Source organism: Oppia nitens, unplaced genomic scaffold (genome assembly GCF_028296485.1).
Source record: "Oppia nitens isolate AA-2021 unplaced genomic scaffold, nextdenovo-longstitch-racon4-pilon3 scaffold2_pilon_pilon_pilon, whole genome shotgun sequence".
In the NCBI taxonomy this organism is placed as follows: domain Eukaryota; kingdom Metazoa; phylum Arthropoda; class Arachnida; order Sarcoptiformes; family Oppiidae; genus Oppia; species Oppia nitens.
Window position 1 is genome coordinate 10,011,383 of NW_026533210.1, and position 21,118 is coordinate 10,032,500.

A 21,118-nucleotide genomic window follows, 5' to 3' on the forward strand; every position below is an offset into this window, starting at 1 on the left:
TTCCTATTTACCGAATCAATGCTATACTGTCTGATAATATCTTTGATTGACGACTAGAGTTATGTTATCGCCTATCCATTGGTTTGTCTAATTTATCAGATCCTCGTCGGCTCTATAGTCTTGAAATAGTTTAAGTATTTTTAGTGCATTTTGACCATTGATTTTCAAGAAAATCAAATTCAAACAAATAGTCTTCAGTGAATCAAATCATATATCTGTCCGAAACGTATAGCAAAATAAGTTCCCATTTGATTCACTTTATCACACTTTCCAGTGATTGATATAATTGAGTAACTCTTCGAAGACATCTGCTGTCGATGTCAGGGATGACCACTTCATTAGTTGTGCTTTCAATACAATCAGTGGTAAACATTTTTTTTTCAAAAACCACTGATTTCGTGCTAAGAATCAGTTTCGATGCAAAAAAACTGTTTCTTGTTTTTTTGCCAACAATTAGTCGACAATCAGTTCTGACACACTTTGTGTATACAATCAGTGGATAATCGGTGACTCTTTTTTTCAGTAATATTTACCGCAATCTTCCGCGACTACAGTATATTAAATGTGACAGTTGTTTGTCCATCACTGAGAAGTCGATCCTAGCTATGGAACAGTTGGTACACCTCATGGATGTCTATCTTCCGCTCTATGGATACAACACTTGTATATTGTATACAAGGATTCATTAGATGATATTAAGACAACAGGTATTTAAATAACGGTAAATATGTTTATAATGATAACAAAATTAGTAATAATAGTTTTATTGGTAGTCTTATAGCTATTGATAGTGATTAAAGTCATACAAATGTATTGTATTGATAGCAATCATTATAATCTTATTGCTTATGTCATACAATCAATTTGTTAACCCATATCCTATCCAACTGTTCCTTAAGTGATAACTAACTATTGTTAGATAATAATTGATAATTATTTGTAACAAAATATATGATTTATGTTTAATTATAATTATTAATGTAACCAAATTATAAATTATAAAGATTACAAATTTTTATAAAAAAAATAATTACCGGTATATTAAACAAAATAATATTACGGTAAACAAAATATAAGTTATTTATTAATTATTGTATAGTATATTATACGGTAATAAAACCATACAATGATATAACATTATAATATAATTAATTAAAAAAAAAAATCATTAATCATTTAAATAGTTTTAGATGACTAAGCAATGGCTTCAATACGGCCCTCGGTTTGGGTATTGTTGCCAAACACGTGACAATATTTTCCGGCTGTTCTGTCCATAGATAGTACTTAACATTGTTTTCGTCCAACTTTTGGCAACACTGCCGAAGCTCTAGTTCACTGTCGGCTTTCAGTACAACTTTGGTCATTGAATCCAATTGTTTGATATACTCGACAGTATCGTTGTCGGCATCGGCGGCCGTATTGGCCGCCGTTGATGACGACGACGACAAGTTGGACACTATGGCGGCCACCGATGCGTGACACGAGTTACCTATTGATAAGTATAGTTAATCAGACAATTGTCTTAAAGATTGTCACTGTTTGTGACTAACATATATGATATATCATCCGCGCGGGAGACCTATAGGTATACCTATGAGAGCACCGACGGGCCAATTGAGATCACCTCTGACCACAATATATTGGACCAAAGTTTTGGCCATTTTTTGTTGTTGTTGTTAAACAAGTTGTTTATATATATATCACTGATATCTTTGATATCTTTATATGATTTAAATATCTTTCAAATACGACACACGTGTTGGCTATTAATAGACAAACAATTAGACAATTAAAACAATAATATTATTGAATTCAATACATGTTTCTATAGTAACCGCCAAAATGTTTTGTTTAGTAAACAACACGTGTTTTAATATATGTTTTGTTTGTTTGTGTTGTTTTGACAGTCATTATAAACAATACACTAATCAATCAATCATTCAATTAAATTAATTATTTAATTAATTGAAAGGACAGTTAGCTGTTGACAGTGAGATACGGTTAGTTGTGTGATAATTATCATATAATTGCTATGAGAGCTGTCATCCAACGGGTCCAAAATGCATCGGTATTTGGTTAGTATATATTTCGGTGACCACAACCACCATCACAACAGCCGATGAAACTATCAATTGATTTACTTTTATATGTTTTTTTCAGTCAACGATCAGCTGATCTCACAGATAGGCAAAGGTCTGTGCGTTTTGGTCGGCATATCAAGAGATGACACCCGAGAGGACATGGATTACATGTATTGTTGAATTGTTTTGTGTTTGTGTAATCATATAACTGATCCCTATATTTGAATCATTGGTCTCTCAGTGTCCGAAAGATATTGAATACCCGATTGTTTGACAATCGGGAAACAGGGAAACGATGGTCGGATAGTGTTGTCGATAGAGACTATGAAATACTAAGTGTCAGTCAGTTTACACTCTACGGTAACCTCAAAAAGGGTAATAAACCTGATTTTCATCAGTCGATGGACACGAAACTGTCCGAAGATTTTTACAATGAATTCTTGGATAAGTTGCGGACCGGATATAAATCGGATAGAGTTAAAGGTTTGGGTGTTTTTTTTGAAAATAAAAAAAAGTGATTATCGGTAATAAAATTGTAATTAATTGGATTTTTTCGGTGTATTTGTTGTTTAGATGGACAGTTCGGTGCTATGATGGCCGTCAATATCTGCAATGACGGACCCGTTACCATCACATTGGAGTCGCCGACGACGACAAACAAAAGTACACAACAAACAGATAAACCAACAAATAGTTAAATAATAATAATAATACAGTAATAAATAAAATGTTTTAATTTAATTTAAATAATTTATTTTTTCTGTGTCTCATTATATACAAACATTATTATAGTGTAGATTAAATGTTTTTTTAAAATATATATAATTACCCGGTTAATGTCTATATATAGATAATGATAGTTTTGTTAACTTATTTTTACTAATGTTAAAGTTATAGTGAATTACCGGTACTATTGAATACAATGTTATTATTATAATTTTTTTGCAAAAAAAAATTATTTAAAAAAAATTAAAATTATGTTTTAATTAAATGTTTTTTTTAAAATAATTTGAATATAATAAATATATTTTAATAATACGTTAAAAGTGAGAGAGCTATAGATTTTCAATAGTACTTAATTTGTAATCATAATATTTCAATTAAATTATTAAAAATTATAAAATTGTCTAAATTGTTTGTCAATTAATTTGTTACAGTTTTTTAAACAGTAATTTCAAAATATGTCTCATTAATTAATTTTAAAAACTGTAAAAAATTAATTGACAGACAATTTACACAATTATATAATTTTTAATAATTTTATTAATTATTATGATTACAAAAAGTCTATTGAATATATGTATATCTCTCTCTCTCTCTTCGAGAGAGAGAGAGAGAGATTAAAAGAGAGTAATACAGACAGTATTACAGATAAATAGATATTAGATACAGATTTTTAAATACAGTATTTTAATAGCAATTGAGATTTTTGTTGTTGTTTTGTTCATTAATGTCATAATTACTGTAATTTTTTTACTGATTTAAAATTTGTTTATTTATTTATAAAATTTATTTTTGTACAATATATATAAATATATGTATTTTAAATAAGTACATAGTTATGATTTATAGTATATATATATATATATATAATAAAATAATACAATACTCTTTCAAATAAGAGTATTTATGCTTATATTAATTTTTCTAACATCTAATATATATATAATTATCTATAAATAAATCTTAAATCATATATTAATTAACATAAAAAAAATTAACAAATAATCGGTTAATAAATTTAGTTTTCGATGGATCGGTAATATATTATAGATAAATAAAAATAGACAAACAAAGAGAGAGAGAGAGAGAGAGAGAGAGAGAGAGAGTGAGAGAGAGAGAAAAGGAGAGAAAAATTTAATATTTTTTTATTAAACTTGAAATTATTGGTAAAACTTTTTTTGTTTTGTTTCTAAAAAAATACATACAATTATTGTGTTGTTGTAAAAACATTTTTTTTTAAAAATATATTAAAATTAACATAAAATTATTTTTTATATATTTATTTCCTTAAATCCTTAACAAACAAAAAGTAGCAAAAAATTAATTTAAATCATAAAAGTGTTGTCTGAAGGCTGGGCTGAGGTAGCCATCGATGGTATGGTATGTCATTGTCGACCACTTTATTATACCGATGATTACCCGACGACGATGGCTATAATAATCGGTAAAAAAAATTATTTGTTTTTTTTAAATGAAATGTTTTATTTAAAAACAAATTTTTTAAGTCAAACAAATCACATGTTGTTTCGGCTACCGATTTGCAACACATTAACTGCCGTTTCAATCAAACCAATGGTTTTTTAGATATAACATGTAATCACTACTGATCTCTATATTTGTTAATAAATAGTAATAATTATTTAATTAATTAAATTTAATTTAATGAATTTTAAATCACATTTTTTTTTAAAATTATTTGTTTGTTATTATTAATATTATTATATTAATCAATGGTTTATTGTTTCACATTTGATGTAATGATTGATTGATTTCTATATGTTTGTTAATAAATATAGTAATAATTATTTAATTAATTATTAATTTTAAATCACAAATTTTTAATTTAAATTATTTATTTTGTTTGTTATGATTATTTTATTACTGTATTATTGATTGCATCACATAATTGTTAATAACATTTGTAACCATAAAGTATGTGTTTATGTATTAAATGTGTTTTTTTAATAGATATGTTAAACCAAAACAATTTTTTGTATATATTAATAAAAACCAAACCAATGGGTTAAAGTTTTTTTTTACAAAAAAAAAGTTAATGTCAACTAATTTATAATTTTTATTATTGTTATTATTACTATTTTATACTAATAAAAATTTATATATATTTAGATAAAAGTAATTTAGTATTAAATTTTAGTTATTATTATAAGAATTTCAATACTATCTCATAATTAAAATACATATTTTCACAACAAATTATTACTAATAGTATATTTATTTATTAGTTAAATACAATTTTATGTTAATTTATGTTAATAAAAGAAAAAAATTATTATATAAATAATAAAAATATTGTAAATTATTGATAGTTATATATATATATTTAAATATTAGATTTATTTTATAAATAAATTTATATAACAATATCATATGTTAATCAATATACCATAAAATATTGACAAATAAATAAGATATTATTATACTATAAGTTATTATAAGTTATATTATAACTTTTATAAAGTTATTTAAAAATCATTGTTAAATATATATATTGATTACAATTTTGTAATTTAATTTATTTAGCAATAATAATACATTTTTGAATATAATTAAAGATTTTTTTTAATAATACATTTATTTTAAAAATATAACAATTTATTTAAGAGGACAACGAATTAGATCTAATATAAATTTGTTTGATATTAGTATTAAAACAATTATAAATTAGTATTGATTAAAAAATTACAATATTGCCAAAATTAATACTATATTTATTTAATTGTATATAAAAATTTGTAAATTAAATAAATATTTTTTTAAAAAAAACCTATCGATATAGTAATAGTAATATTTATAGTTATTTTAATAAAACAAATAAAATTACTGTAAACTTTTATTACATTAAATTTATTTGAAAACAATTAGTAATTTTTAACAAACAAAAAATAAATAATAAATAATTTTTTTTAGTTTGTAATAATAGTATATAAATTTATTATATAAATTATCATGGTGTTTTTGAAAAATATATCTAAAAAATACTGTTTTATACATATTTATATAGTATAACTAAAGGTGTCACTACTATAAAAAAATTAAAAAAATAAATAAAAACTCAATAATAATTTTATCAAGTATTTTTAATTATATATATATATATATATTAATATATATTACTAATTTAATTATGTAAAAATTAATTAATTAATTTTTTTCAATTATTATAATTATTATGCTATAAAATTTATAAACTATAGTATGATTTTTCTGCTAAATTATTATATATTTGAATATTAATATCTATAAAATGTAAGTTTGATTTTTTGATAATTGCCTAATAATAATAATTATTATTTTTATTATAATTATACTTATAGTAATATAGTTATTTAATATACATTAATTATTTATTATTAATAGTTATATTTTTTATTTTATTTTATAAATAATTATTTTAAATCAATTAATAAGTAGCACTAATTAAAATTTACTGTTTTATATAAATAATTATTTTTATATCAGAAATAATTATACTGTATATAACTTATATATAATTATTCATATTTATCATTACTATTATTATAAAAATATATATAAATTTATAAACTGTATAAATTAGATAAAAGATATTTACTATTAATAATTTTCATTACAATTTAACTACATTTTTATGAAAACAAAAATATTATATTTGTTTTTTATATAATCATTTTTTTTACTAATACAATAATAGTTAGTTTTAAGCAAACAAAAAATAAAATAAAATAAAATTAGTACTATTAGATCATAAGTATTATATCAGTAACTATTTAAATATATTGTAAGAGTATAGATGACTAACAATAACAATAAAGTAATTTTCCTAATAATAAATTGTTAACCATTTGATGATATCATATAATGAATATACAGTATATTGTATAATACAGTATAATATTATATACAGTATAATATATTAGACTTTATGAGAGTGTAATTATATGAATCAAAAAAACAACAAAATATATATATAAATAAAAGTTTTTCTCTTATATGAAGAGTGTCTGAGAGATGAGATGAGGTGTTGTTGATGTTGAAGACAATGAGTAAACAAAGAGAGAGAGAGAGAGAGAGAGAGAGAGAGAGAGAGAGAGAGAGAGAGAGAGAGAGAGAGAGAGAGAGAGAGAAAGCTAAAGCAAATGGGTTTTGTTTGTGATGTGAAAGTGAACGACACGACCATTGAGTTCAATGTAAATAATAAATACTAAATATCAGACCATTTATTAGCTTTTCTCGCTTAATATATATCTCATACATACCATACCATACTATACTTATAACTACCCCGTTATATAAATGAGGGAACAGTTAGAAAATAAATAGATAGATAGAGATGATTATTCAATGTGTTTTGTTGGTTTGGTTTTCGGGTAATAAGTTTTTGTTATAAATCAGATCCGAAAGAGAGAAAGAGAGAGAGAGTCGTATAGTTTAGTTTTATTAGCAAATTATTATTATTATAAAGTTTAAAGTTATATAACAAAAACATTTTATTGGTTACGGTTTTGTGGATTTAATTTTTTTTTAAACATAATATATAATAAATATATTTTTGGTTTGGATTTTTTTGTTGGCTAAAATTTGCACCGATTTTCAACTCTATGTTATTTATATATATTGATAGCATAAGTCTGTATGAAAGGTCGAGAGCACCGATAGTTTAGTTTTAATATCAATATATTTGTTGACTAAGACATGCTTATCATATACTGTATATGATATCTATTTTAATTTTTTTTGTGATGTCGTGTCTGAAAACTACTAGAAAACAAAAAAACAACAACAAAAAGTCGCGACAACTTATCCTATGGATTATAACAGTATATATATATATATATATATATATATATATACAGTATATATAGTTATAGTTAGTATATATATATATATAGTTTTTGATGAGCGGGTAATCTATTAGCCATTCGTGAAATATGTTGCGCCGAGAGGTTGAGTGAGGAGTAGAGGAGAAAAACAAAACAACAAAAATATATAATAATAATAATAATAATAAAACAAAACATATTTAATGATAGAAGGAAAAGGAGTGCTGTTTTATGAGTGAATGACTGACTGAGTGAGTGAGTGGGTGAGCGGGTGAGTGACTGAGAGTGACTAAACGATTGACTGACACAAAACATAACAATAAAGAGAGAGAGAGAGARAGAGAGAGAGAGAGAGAGAGAATGATGAAGAAGTAGTCGATGAGAGAACAGTTGACTCTCTTTCTCTCTCTCTTTCTCTCTCTCTCTCTCTCTCTCTCTCATCCATTGATGGCCTGCTGTCGCCTCCAATGATTTTCCATCAAAACACATAATCATCTCTTTTGATATCATTATATCTATATCTATATATAATACACACATACTGTACATATATATATACCGTATATACTATCATAGTATGCAATGCAAGTGTAAGGGTAATGTGTGTATACTACTAGTAGTAGTAGTATTTTATGCATTATATAACTACTACTACTACTACCAGCACTTTTCTGATGGGAAAAATATTAAGGGAAGACCTTTAACTGTATATCACGATATAAATATATAAAATGCCATCAATTAAGTCAACTATAAGAGACTATAATGTATTTTTTGAAAAATATTTATCGTTAACTATTTTAGTTTGGTTGGGGGTATAACCAGGGTATTTGTGTGTGTGTGTGTGTGTGTGTGTGTGTGTGTGTGTGATGTGTTTGGTATTATACCTTATATATTGTTATTATGATCACTGATATGGACAGTTAGTTTTGTTTTTAGACATAATATTGTTATTAATTAATTGCTTTAATCAATAATAATAATATTGAAATTATTTATATATATATATTTTTTTTGCTTTGTTTTATATACACTACAAGTATTTATTAATTCAATTATATATATATCTATTTCAATAAATTTGAAATTAATTCAATTAAAATAACTTTTTTTTTAAAGTCAATACTTAATAATAATAAGTTTTTTGTATATATATATATATATATATATACTGAATATATAATTATCTTATTTATTATCAATTTTTTTACATACTAAATGTATTATTTATTTATTATTAGCATCACATTATAATTACCTGGTAGAGTATAAATTAAGTATAATAAAAAAATTTATATAAAGCATAATTATATTGTGTAAAAAATAAATAAATAATAAAAAGTTAAAATTACTGTAATTTAAAAGAAAATAATTATCAATATTATTAATATTCAGTATTAGATTCAGTATTACATGAGTTTGAAAGTTAGAATCTCTCACTTAATAGAGATTATTATATTTAGTTGAAATAATGTCATTTAAATTGTGATGGATCAATTGTAATGGTACAATCATAACAATTAAAAATATATGAGTGATAGATATATATATATAGATAGATTGGAAGGTCAGTTAGGTTGGGGACACCCTCAACAAAATTATGAAAAAAATTTTTGACACAAAAACACTGGCCATACAGTGTAAACTCAGTATCGCACCGATAGTTATGCTCAAAATGTTTCACTTCATTTATCTCTCTCTCTCTCTCTCTCTCTCTCTCTCTCTCTCTCTCTCTCTCTCTCTCTCTATGTTTGTCTCTAAAACAGTCTCTAAAGCTGTTGCCTTCCCCCCATCTCCACCACCACCCGATTGCACACACCATAACATATTTACAGTTAGGCTCTTGACAAAACAATGTCTATATATTATTATACAGTATATACGATATATCACTGAATTTATACTACCTGTCCTCCAACCAATAGCAGCTGTAGAAGCTGTGTGTGTGTATATATATATATAGTATGTGTGTTCACGATGTTTGGTACGACAGTATGACAGACAGATTAACAGATAGACTGTGTGTGTGTGTGTGAGAGAGAGAGAGAGAGAGAGAGAGAGAGAGAGATGTAGAGCACGTCTAGATTACATAGTCGAGTATAAAGCTATATATATATATATATTTATATTACATACACAATGCAAACTAATGCAACACATGTAGAAAACACATATCATTTTATATATATATATATATATCTATATCTGTGTATATGCCATACCATACCATACCATACCGTATACTATCCTTAACCTCCCTTTCCTTGTATTTTAGCATTTTTTAAGAGCACAGTTAACTTCTGTCGTCTCTCTCTCTCTCTCTCTCTCTCTTTGTTGCTCTCTTTCCGTGTCATATATAATATCTCTGTGTTTATCTATCACTCGACACATAAAAAAAACTTTATATGCATTTATTTTTTTCATTTTTGTTGTTGATATATATATATCAATATATATATTTATATATAAATTTGATACAAAAATTTGCATTGAAATATTGTATCCTATTTTGTTGTTGTTATGTTTGAAAACATATATCTATTTCACATTTATATATATATATATATATGTATATTTGTATTGTTTTACTGTTTAGTAAAGTATTGTGTTTTTACTGTACTAAAAAAATTGAAAATGATTATCAATTAGATATTGAATTTGTAGTATTTAAATAAATGTAATATAGTTGAAAATATTATTATTATTTTGCTAATTATAATATATAATATAACTTATAATATAAATAGATTTTGATATGTTATATACAGTATATAAGTTTAAAACAATTAAAACCTTATTTATATATTAAACTATTAAAGTTCTAGCATTCAAACTATTATTAATAATATAAAACAAACTTTTAAAAAAATTTAACATTAGTAATTACAGTAAAAATATACATTTATATTTTAATTAAAAAATTAAAAAAAAACAAACAGAGTGTATACAATATTAACATAATAATAATGAATTTATAATTGAGAGACAATTAAAACTAATTGATTTTTATTATTTTTTAAGTACTTATTATATTATACATATAAATATCATATTTATGACATTATTTTACCATTCATTGGCCACAATATATATATATATATTGATTGTTATGCATGTGATATTGATGTGATTATCAGTATTAACACAACAACAACAACAACAAAAATATAACTTACATTAAATCCAACAATAGATGATTGCAAGTGTGTGTGTATGTGTTTATATGTAAATATCATAAATTTTAAGTCATAAAATCGCCGCCAAAATTGTATAGTAAACTAACTATTTTTAGTGGTATTAGAAGGACAGGTGTGTGTTTCATAGGGATAAAAGTTTTAATCATTTAGCTGCTCATAAATGTGGTGTTTATATTGTCTTTTTCTGGGTTAATATATACATAGACACACACACACACACACACACACACACACACACACACACACAAATACATACATATATACAGTATAAACTGTATATACATACACACGCACACACCTACTAAATAGCAAACATAGACACACATATAAACTGGAGTTGTTTTAATCACTGTTTATGATGACAATTGACTTTATCATAGATTTTACACACATTTCTACTAAGGCTTGAAAAGGTTTTTGATATATTGAATATATAATATAAATTTTATACAATACTAAGTTATTATAATCTACAATATATATAATACTACAGTATATAATACAGTACAATATTACATATAAAATGAAACATTTAATTAACTTTTAAACATATATAAATTATTAAATTATATATACTGTATATATTTTAAATAAGCACAAAACTAATTACTATTATTAGTAGTATAAAATTATATTAGCAATTTTTAGTTAAAAAAAATTTTTTGCTTTTAAATTTACTAGAAATTATATACAATATATATATATACATAATATAATTATTATACAATAATAATAATCATTATCATCTCTTACCCATCATTACACAGTTGCTGATGACAATGATAATGAATTTTTATCGTCAAATATCGTCAAAAAAATTTTATTTTATAAGCAATTTGTTTTTAGTTATATCATATTTTTTGTTTAAAAACACAGATGCGTTATTTTAACAATTTAACACTTTATATATATATATATATATATATAATATATTTTTTGACATTAAAATTGATTGATTGAACCCATAGACTAGTAGCGCATAGATATGTCATACATATTACTTGATTACACACTATGTGTCTAATATCATATCATATCATCTCATCGTTTATCTTATAGTTTATATATATATTTTTTTGGCAAAATTTTTGTTTTAAAGGCATAAATGAAAAGTCAATACTACTTATAATAATAAATAATAATATGCAAATCTTAAACTTATTACATATACATATAGTGTAGTTAGTATACACACACACATGTGTTGTCATCAATTTGCTTATCCTTTTTTTCTCATACATAGCATATATATCAGTACTGTATATATATATATATATATATATATGACATAAAAACGGTTGACAAACTCTAACGTCTAATCAATAAAAAAATATGTTTATTGAATGTTTGGTATCAAATATATTGGATTCAAACAAAAAATAACATATTATATATTCAATACTATATTTTATTTAATTATAATATATATCAAAAAACAACAAATCAACCAAACAAACTAAAAAACGATAAAATTAAATTACAAACACACAGAAAATTTTTTATTTTATTTCTGTTATTATTGTTATTTAAATGTTTGAGAAAATATAATGTTGTTTTTGTTGTTATCAAACAACAAATAAGATTTTATTTTAATAAATAAAATACAATAGAATTAAACTTTTTTTTTGTTCACTTGTTTACTATAAAAACTTTGATTAAATAAAAACTTAATTTTTATTTTAAATTTTTTTTTCAAATTCATTTATTTTATTTTCACACAATCACTGTACAAACTTTATTATACAGTGTATAGTAGTATATATATGTTAAATATTATATATGTATAATATTAATATACCATATATATACTGTATTAATACCTAAATATCAATATACATCATGAATATATATTAAATATTTCAAAAAAAAAAAAATTTAATGGCTCTTAAATTTCATGTTAGAAATCTATTTTTTAGTTACATTACATAAATTATTATCAGTTTAATATACAAAACAAATAGAAAACAAATAAAAAACAATTAAATTTTAAATTTTTGATAATAATGTTAATAATAATAATAATACTAATAGTGATATACCTGTATATAAATTTGAAAACTTGTCATTTAGATAAAAATTTACATTTAATTTCTTTTATTATTATTATTATTTTTAAAATTTACAAATATATAGTAATTTATTTATTGTCAATATTATAATAATAATAATAGTAGTAATAATAATAATAAGACTAAACCAGTTATTTGAAGAAACAAAGAAATTTGTTTTGTTTTTTAATTAAAGATTAGTTATGTTTATATATATTTAATATATATATATATGTTTGTTGTTTAGTGAGAGAGAGAGAGAGAGAGAGAGAGAGACTGACATTTCAATTTCCAAACCAACAAAATAAAACAAAAAATAAAAAACTTACTGTAAATGTCGCGATAGATAGTATCTGTATGTGTGTGTGTTTATGTATGTATGTATCTATGTGTGTGTGTGTGTGTGTGTGTGTGTGTGTGTGTGTGTGTATCTGTGTGTATACACTGTATTTTCATTATACTGTATATATATATATATATATATATATTATATAATGTGTTTAATTGGGTGCACCTAAACATTCACACTCTCCTGAATTAAAATAAGACGATTGCATTGAATATAGTTTATCAATTGGTGTCATCGATGTCGGTCCGCCAAACAATGTCGACGCCGTATGGCCACTGATATCTGTATGATGTATGGCTGCCGCTGTCGATGATACTACAGGATTGTTGTTGTTGTTGTTGTTGTCTCCTATTATAGATAGGCCACCGACACCACCACCGATGCTGATGACTGTATTGCCGCCGCCAACACCACCACCACTCTGGTTGATCAGTACATCCTCGAGACCACCCAAACTGGTCTCTGAATCCATGGCCAGTTCGCTTTTTGTGTAGCCATCGTCTTGCGGCGAATAATAGGATTCTGTACGACAAACGATATCTGTTTGTTTTAGAGGAGTAGGATATATGTATTGTATATTATTAGTAGTAGTGGTGGAGGAGGAGGACAGGGAGTGAGGAAGAACTGGTGAAGAAGAAGGAGAAGAGTATAATAAACGGGACGACCAACCATCAGGACTGTGGCTCATGTAGTGCAACGGCGGCAGTGAAAACTGTGGCGAATCGCCAACTGATGAACAATCGTCGTCATCGTCGTCGTCGTCATCATCTGCAGTCAAATTGCTGGTATCATTGTCTAACATATCTAATGAATAGCTTGTATTATCACCTTTGGATTTATCGCCACTAATCGACGACTGGCTGTGTAGGCCACCGCCCGACTCACTGCCACCACCTATTACTCCTACGCCTCCTCCTCCTCCTCCCTGTGTGGCCTGAATTTGTTGCTGTTTTCTCTGTATCTTTTTTAACTAATTAAAACATTTAATTATTATTAGTATTTATATATATATATATATATATTTATATATTTAGCTAATAACTTACTTTTGCTCTTTGGTTTTGAAACCACACCTGAACTATCCGAACACTTAGACCCGTTTCCTTAGCTAACGTTTCCCTTACCTATAATAATAATAATAATAATGTTATAATAAATGTTTGGATACAACAATAAAAAATATGAATAAATTAATTTTATTTTTTTTATTACCTATATATATATATATATTTGACACATAATTAGTTTGTATTAAAAACAATTAGTTAATTATAATACTAATAATATGTAATTTAATAAATGAATTTTCAATTTATTATTATTATTATTATTATTAGTAGTAGTAGTAGTAGTAGTAGTAGAGTAGTGGACATACCTTTCGGCAGGGCTTTTGGCTGATTTCAAACGATGCCTTAAACGCCCGTCTCTGGGCAGTTGTCAGTATAGTACGCGGCCTTTTCGGTCCCCGTCGGCCGTCCTGCCGGTGCGGTGGTGTACCGTTCATCGATGGCAACGACTGCTGTTGGCCGCCGTTCGGTGTGCCGCCGCCAGGTATCGGACTGGCCTCTTGTCGGCCGCCGCTGTTTGCCATATGAATGAGTGCCATCTCTTTTTCGAAGTCGGGCCTACAAAACAGCCGACCGGCACGTATGACAAACTGGTCGCCCTTTTGCAACTGTCGGCCGCAGCCGACGCACAGAAAACAGTTGATATGATAGACATGATCGAGGGCTCGCATTACCAGTTCGGTGGGTGCTATCGGCTCCAGACAACCGGTACATTTGGCCGCATATAATCTATATATAGTATATATGTTTACAAAAAAAATAATAATTAATATTATAATAACTAATATATATATGATATTTAATTTAATAAAAGATAAAAATAAACTACAACTGAGTGGGCAGTGATATAAAATTGTTGTTAGTTTTTGTCAATAACTCGACCACAGTTTCGCTCATTATTTTATCAATTGATTTGTGAATTATTATATATTTATGAAAATATATATATATTATAATATAAACATATAAAAAACAAATTTGCCGGTTAATCAACTCTATATATATTATATATATATATATATATATATATATATATATATATTTAATTTAATTATTATAATTATAATTAATTGCTTTATTTGTTGTTATTAAATTATTTGAGGTTTATTAAATTTTGTAGTTGAATTATTTTCCAATTATTATTATATTAATAAAAAAAATATAATATATTTTTTATTAATATAATAATAATTTTATAATTTACTCGTAAACCACACTATTAATTATAAACTATAAAAGTAAATGCTTAATGAATATATATATATATAAGTTATATATTATACTATTTAAAAAAAAAGTTTTTAATAATTTAATTTAATAATTTTAACATTCAGGTAGTAATCAAATACGTTTAAACTAAAATTTTTTTGATTTTATTTTTCTAGTATAATATAAACCATATGGACGTGTAATATATTGTGTAATAGTTTCGGTAATTTTATATCGTTTACATATATATCGTTGAAAATAGCATTTGTAAATAAAATTAATTTTATTTTAAATTTATATATGAATTAATTAATTTTACATTTACAGTATTATACACTATTATATGATATCTAGTATAATATCTATAACTTATTTGATTTTTTTTTATAAATACAATATGGTTTTTTTGTGTGTGTAGTAAATATATACAGTATATTATGCATAATTTCATTTAATTATATGATATTAATATATATATATATAGTTAAGAAAAATGGTTCAAAGGTTTAAATATCTATTAAACTTGAAATAATATTTTTTTACAAAATTAAAATATACACTAAAATAATAGATTGTATTTTTAATTATAATTTTATTATATTAATATCAATATAATCACAAATGTAAGGCATTATAAATTAGCATTATAATTTTTTTTTTAAATTTTAATATATATATATTTATTTAATTAAAATTTATTCATATGTATAACTACTAATTGTTATTAATTCAAAAAAAAAATTCTATAAATTAACCATGGACTATTAGCTACCATTATCTAGTCATTATATTATTTAAGTTTTAATTTTAATAATTTTGTAAAAAATACTGTTTTATAATATAATAAAATATTCAATGTTATATACCAGTATATATATATATATATATTGATACATAATATGACTATATATGTGTTTGTTCCTCTCTTTCTCTTTTTCTCTCTCTCTCTCTCCCAGAGAAAACCACAATCACTTTAATTCACAATAAATTTTATAATTAATTAGAAAATAATGCAAAAATTATTTTTTTTAAATTCTACAGTATTATTGAATCCCTTTATTGATTTATTGAATAAATATAGATATAAGTAATAGATAATAATAATAAAAAATATTATATTTTCATAGATATTATTATGCCTATGAAAGTGATGGCATAAAATATATAGTTATAGAGTAGTGTTTATGCATTTGAGAAATATTGTAAACTATTTTATTGTTGTTTTTGGATTAAATAGTCATAGATTGCAATATACAAGTTATATAATATATATGTAGAAATGTGAATACTGTGCACATGTTATGTATGTTAAGCAAAATGTGATGTTTCCTATACTGTTGTCGACCAGATGTCGACAGTTATGCACATTAATCGACACTAATATATCGTATATAAGATAACGTTATTATATCGTATTTTTCAGTTATTATAATTCAATCGTTTTTACGTAATATTAAATAAACATTAAATTTATTAATTGTTTCGTTTTTATTACGCAATTGTCGGCTAACTGGCCGACATTCTGGCGCAGTCGGTAAAATAACTCAACGTCACGACAGTCATCGATAATATCGTATCAACCGTCATGCCGTACACGTACAGTACCCGCAGCCGTACCCGACCGGTAGGCACACCGAAACCACGTGTTAGTCGTCGCATAGGAGCTAACGATCACTCGAAAAGCGGTAAGTATCCTGTATCTGGAGTCAGCGACACCGATATCGAGACCATCTCACTGGTCTCTCGGCCGTCCACATCGAACCGTCCGATACGATCACCGCAACCACCGATCAAACAGAGCTTAAGCGCTAACACTCGACACACATCTCACTCGGCATTGATACGAAACGATTTCGATGACACACCCGCTATACCGTATATATATCAACCAATCATTGGTCTGGTATGCGATAAGTATAGCGGTCCCGACCCGAACATCACCATCGAAGAATGGTTACGCATGTTTTCGCTGCTCACTGTCGATGTAAGCGATAACAAAGAAAAACTTAAAGTACTCGCCCGCCACCTGTCCGGAGAAGCGCTCTCATGGATGGCCGAGGAAATCGAGCCGAACTGGCACACCATGACCTGGAATCGGTGCCGAGATCTCATGATTTCCCGATTCAGTCGCAAATCAACGAACCCTTTAGTCGAAGCAATTCATCGACAACTCAACCAAAATGAGTCCGTCATCGACTACTACAACGATATGAGACGACTGACACAACAGGCCGGTCTCAACGACATCAACGCCGTCGCTTTGCTTACCGACGGTATGCCCGATAGTTATCGACATATATTAGGCGCGTCTCGCTTGAAGACACCTCAGGACTGGTATGAGGTCGCCATCAATATCGAGTCCGCAAAAATAAAGCGCAAACATTCGCGACATAACTCTGGTCGTAATCAAGACGACAGTTATACCGAAAGCTCATCTGAGAGCTCATCACCCGAAGACTACACGATTTGAGTTCAAGTAGTACCACATATCGATTCTCATATCGATACACATATTGATTCTCATATCAATACGATTAACGATGCAAACGAATGCAAACAACCGATTCGGTCGACACCTAAACCCGAATCTACTACCGAAACATGTCGTCCTATTGAGACAATGACTGTCCCTAACATTGTTATGGCGACAGACACCGTCACATTTGGACAAGAAATCGCCGACACCACCGATAAAGACATAGACAATACAGTATTCGTCGAAACAACGCCTAAGACACTACAAGATCGCCGAAAGTTATCGATAAATCACGAGATGCTATCAAATTCGCGATATTTATCGGATATCAAATCGTTTGTGACTACCGATAATCGACGTAACGACATGTCGTTCACGCCGTCAAATCGTTTGGTCACTAATCGCCATCAATCACAACAACAACATCGAAGCCATCGCATTATGAACCGATTCTCAACGACGCCCATCAATCCATCAGCGGATGTTAACGTTTCAAGTGTTCATAGACCGTCCATTTGGCCGTACAAATTGGCAAACATTCACCCGATACGTCCGCACCGTATAGACTCTGGCCTTCGCGGTCGGGGAATTGTCGACCAGATGTCGACAGTTATGCACATTAATCGACACTAATATATCGTATATAAGATAACGTTATTATATCGTATTTTTCAGTTATTATAATTCAATCGTTTTTACGTAATATTAAATAAACATTAAATTTATTAATTGTTTCGTTTTTATTACGCAATTGTCGGCTAACTGGCCGACACTGTATATCTATATATTATTTGTATAATATGTATTTGGATGATAGCTTATGGTTGTCGTCTCTGATGATTATATGACTGTGTGTTGCAATGATTTTTGATCTCTAAATACAGAGCCAATACTCTCTCTCTCTCTCTCTCTCTCTCTCTCTTTATATATATATATACACTCTTATAGCTTAAAGAGTAGTGCTTTTTCATATATATGGCTTTACTTGACTACTCTTACTACTACTACTACTTGTGCTCACATATATTGCTATTAGAGTCGAGAGAGAGAGAGAGAGAGAGAGAGAGAGAGAGAGAGAGAGAGAGCATCTGATGCTGTGTTTTGTGAAATACAAAGCAAAGCTCAATATATATATATATATATAGATATAGAGAGAGAGAGAGAGAGAGAGAGAGAGAGAGAGACGGATCACAAAAGGGATGGAAAAAGCAAAAAGAAAAGAAAAATTGTTGAAATTCTTGTGATCGACTGTTTCTATGGATGACATACATAAGCACTGACTACTACTAAACAGTACAGAGCATTGGCACTACAGGCGGTCACATATATATATATATTGTGTGTGTGTATGTGTGTGTCTGTTAGAGAGCAAAGAGAAAAATCCAATATATGCTAGAAAAGCATACAAAATATACGACACACCACCTAACACACTATCAGAGTGAGTGAGTGAGTGAGTGAGAGAGAGAGAGAGAGAGACACGTACAACAACTAAAAGTTTTATAGCTATAGTAGTTTGCTGTGGTGTGTGTMTCTCTCTCTCTCTCTCTCTCTCTCTCTCTCTCTCTCTCTCTCTCTCTCTCTCTCTCTCTGTATGTGTGTGTGTGTGTAGACTTAGACTTTGATCCCATTTTCCACAAAAAGAGAGTCTCAGTCAGGTTATCATCAATTTCAATTAACGAGGCATATGAATGATGCACTGGTATGGCATCAATTGCTTCAACTATTCAACTATATATTTTACACACATAGACACACACACACACACACACACTGACATTGCATGCATGCATACAGTAGTGTACTGTATATTGCATTTTTGCTTGTTATATATAAAAGTATATAACGGTTACAATTGGTTAGTGCCAAATGTTATGCACATAGTTTAGCATACATAGTGTTCATTAAACACATGAATTTATTTACAAATATATATATATATATCAAACACAAACCAAATGTTTGTAAAATTTTTCAACTATTTAGCAATTTATTGAAAAATCAAAAAACCCTTTGGTCTATAATAAATTTACATATCGTACAGTATTTTTTTTTAAATAAATTATTTTTCAATAACTATTTTAAAATTCAATCAATCAATTACTATCATTTAGTTTAACATTTTTAAAAAAAATTTTGATATACGGGTATACTGTATACTCTAAAATATACAGTATATATATATTTCATTACTTTATAATGGATTAAATTTACTGAAAAGTAAAATATATAACATTTTAAAAGTGGAGACAACAGTGGCAAATATTGACACATCAAGTATTACCAGTAGTATTACATACTGTAAATGTGGTGTATGTATGTGTGTATATGTGAGTGTGTGTGTGTGTGTGTGTGTGAGTGAGTGTGAATTTTAACTACAATTTTTCATCCAAAAGCAATGCTAAAGCTATTTAATTTAGGGTTTTTTTCTCTGGATTTTGAATTTAATATTTGAAGAGTTTATTTGATTGTTATTTGTGTTTGAGATAGTAGTAGTAGTAGTAGTAGTAGTAGTAGTAGTAGTAGTAGTAGTAGTAGTAATGCAAAAATTGTATATTATTTATTCAGAGAGAGAGAGAGAGAGACGACAGCCACTAATATATATATATAGAAAAGTGATTTTAAATTCTAGTTTTTCTATACACACACACACAAAATGCAACCACTCTTTGCTTTTAAATAAAACATTATTTTGGGCCAAAAAAATAAATTTTTCAATTTATAAAACACTTGCTTATTGTTTGTGTGTGAGTGTGATGGGACTGTCTGGCTGTCTGCCTATCTATTCAGTAGTATTTAGTATAGGATGTATTGACTATAGCGCTTATATGCTGTACTCCAATAGTAGTAGTAGTAGTAGTAGTAGTAGTAGTAGTTAGTAGTGATGACACGTGCCATAAGACAGTGGGCTCACATACCATACCATACATACTGTACTTACACATATAGGAGTGCAAAGAGTGTATGGTATATGTGCTTACAAGTAGTAGTTCATAGTCGTTGACACCGGCATTACTTTAAAGACAAAGTCTACTATATTTTTTTTATCTGTATCTCAAATACCGTATATATATATATATATATATATTGTCTATAATATGCGATATTGTATTTAAGCGATGCTCCGAAAAAATCCCAGTAATCGCTC

At 26.8% G+C, this 21,118-nt stretch overlaps 3 protein-coding genes across 7 annotated transcripts in view; 1 reads left to right on the top strand and 2 right to left on the bottom strand.

Moving 5' to 3' along the window:
* Positions 1–1,172: 1,172 nt before the first annotated feature.
* On the bottom strand, positions 1,173–1,696 carry LOC128955440 (putative peptidyl-tRNA hydrolase PTRHD1). The gene is made up of 2 exons (XM_054301110.1): positions 1,592–1,696; positions 1,173–1,489 (listed from the first exon to the last, which is right to left on the bottom strand). Exons 1-2 carry the CDS (start codon positions 1,659–1,661, stop codon positions 1,173–1,175), a joined length of 387 nt encoding a protein of 128 aa, XP_054157085.1. The 5' UTR covers positions 1,662–1,696.
* Positions 1,697–1,981: 285 nt separating this feature from the next.
* On the top strand, positions 1,982–2,811 carry LOC128955264 (D-aminoacyl-tRNA deacylase-like). The gene is made up of 4 exons (XM_054300915.1): positions 1,982–2,075; positions 2,161–2,251; positions 2,323–2,564; positions 2,655–2,811. The coding sequence occupies exons 1-4, from the start codon at positions 2,033–2,035 to the stop codon at positions 2,777–2,779; spliced, it is 501 nt and encodes a 166-aa protein (XP_054156890.1). The 5' UTR covers positions 1,982–2,032; the 3' UTR covers positions 2,780–2,811.
* Positions 2,812–13,348: 10,537 nt separating this feature from the next.
* Positions 13,349–21,118, bottom strand: part of LOC128956368 (LIM homeobox transcription factor 1-beta-like) — a 15,193-nt gene continuing 7,423 nt past the window's right edge. The window contains exons 2-6 of one of the 5 annotated variants that reach the window (XM_054302100.1): positions 14,594–15,014; positions 14,265–14,342; positions 14,047–14,188; positions 13,888–13,986; positions 13,349–13,758 (exon numbers count right to left, since the gene is read on the bottom strand). In XM_054302100.1, the coding sequence (XP_054158075.1) occupies positions 13,370–13,758; positions 13,888–13,986; positions 14,047–14,188; positions 14,265–14,342; positions 14,594–15,014 (1,129 nt within the window). In that variant the 3' untranslated portion in view covers positions 13,349–13,369. Of the gene's footprint in view, positions 13,759–13,887; positions 14,189–14,264; positions 14,343–14,593; positions 15,015–15,114; positions 15,194–21,118 lie in introns of those variants that run through there. The other 4 variants (XM_054302102.1, XM_054302101.1, XM_054302099.1 and 1 more) reach the window with 4 other exon arrangements.

Excerpts from the sequence above, each read along its gene's own strand:
- LOC128955264 (XM_054300915.1), top strand. The coding sequence starts at position 2,033 with ATGAGAGCTGTCATCCAACGGGTCCAAAATGCATCGGTATTTG. Across the intron at positions 2,076-2,160 it reads CCAAAATGCATCGGTATTTG|TCAACGATCAGCTGATCTCA; the intron begins GTTAGTATATAT and ends TGTTTTTTTCAG. Across the intron at positions 2,252-2,322 it reads CGAGAGGACATGGATTACAT|TGTCCGAAAGATATTGAATA; the intron begins GTATTGTTGAAT and ends TTGGTCTCTCAG.
- LOC128955440 (XM_054301110.1), bottom strand. The coding sequence starts at position 1,661 with ATGGCCAAAACTTTGGTCCAATATATTGTGGTCAGAGGTGATCTCAAT. Across the intron at positions 1,490-1,591 it reads GCCCGTCGGTGCTCTCATAG|GTAACTCGTGTCACGCATCG; the intron begins GTATACCTATAG and ends ACTTATCAATAG.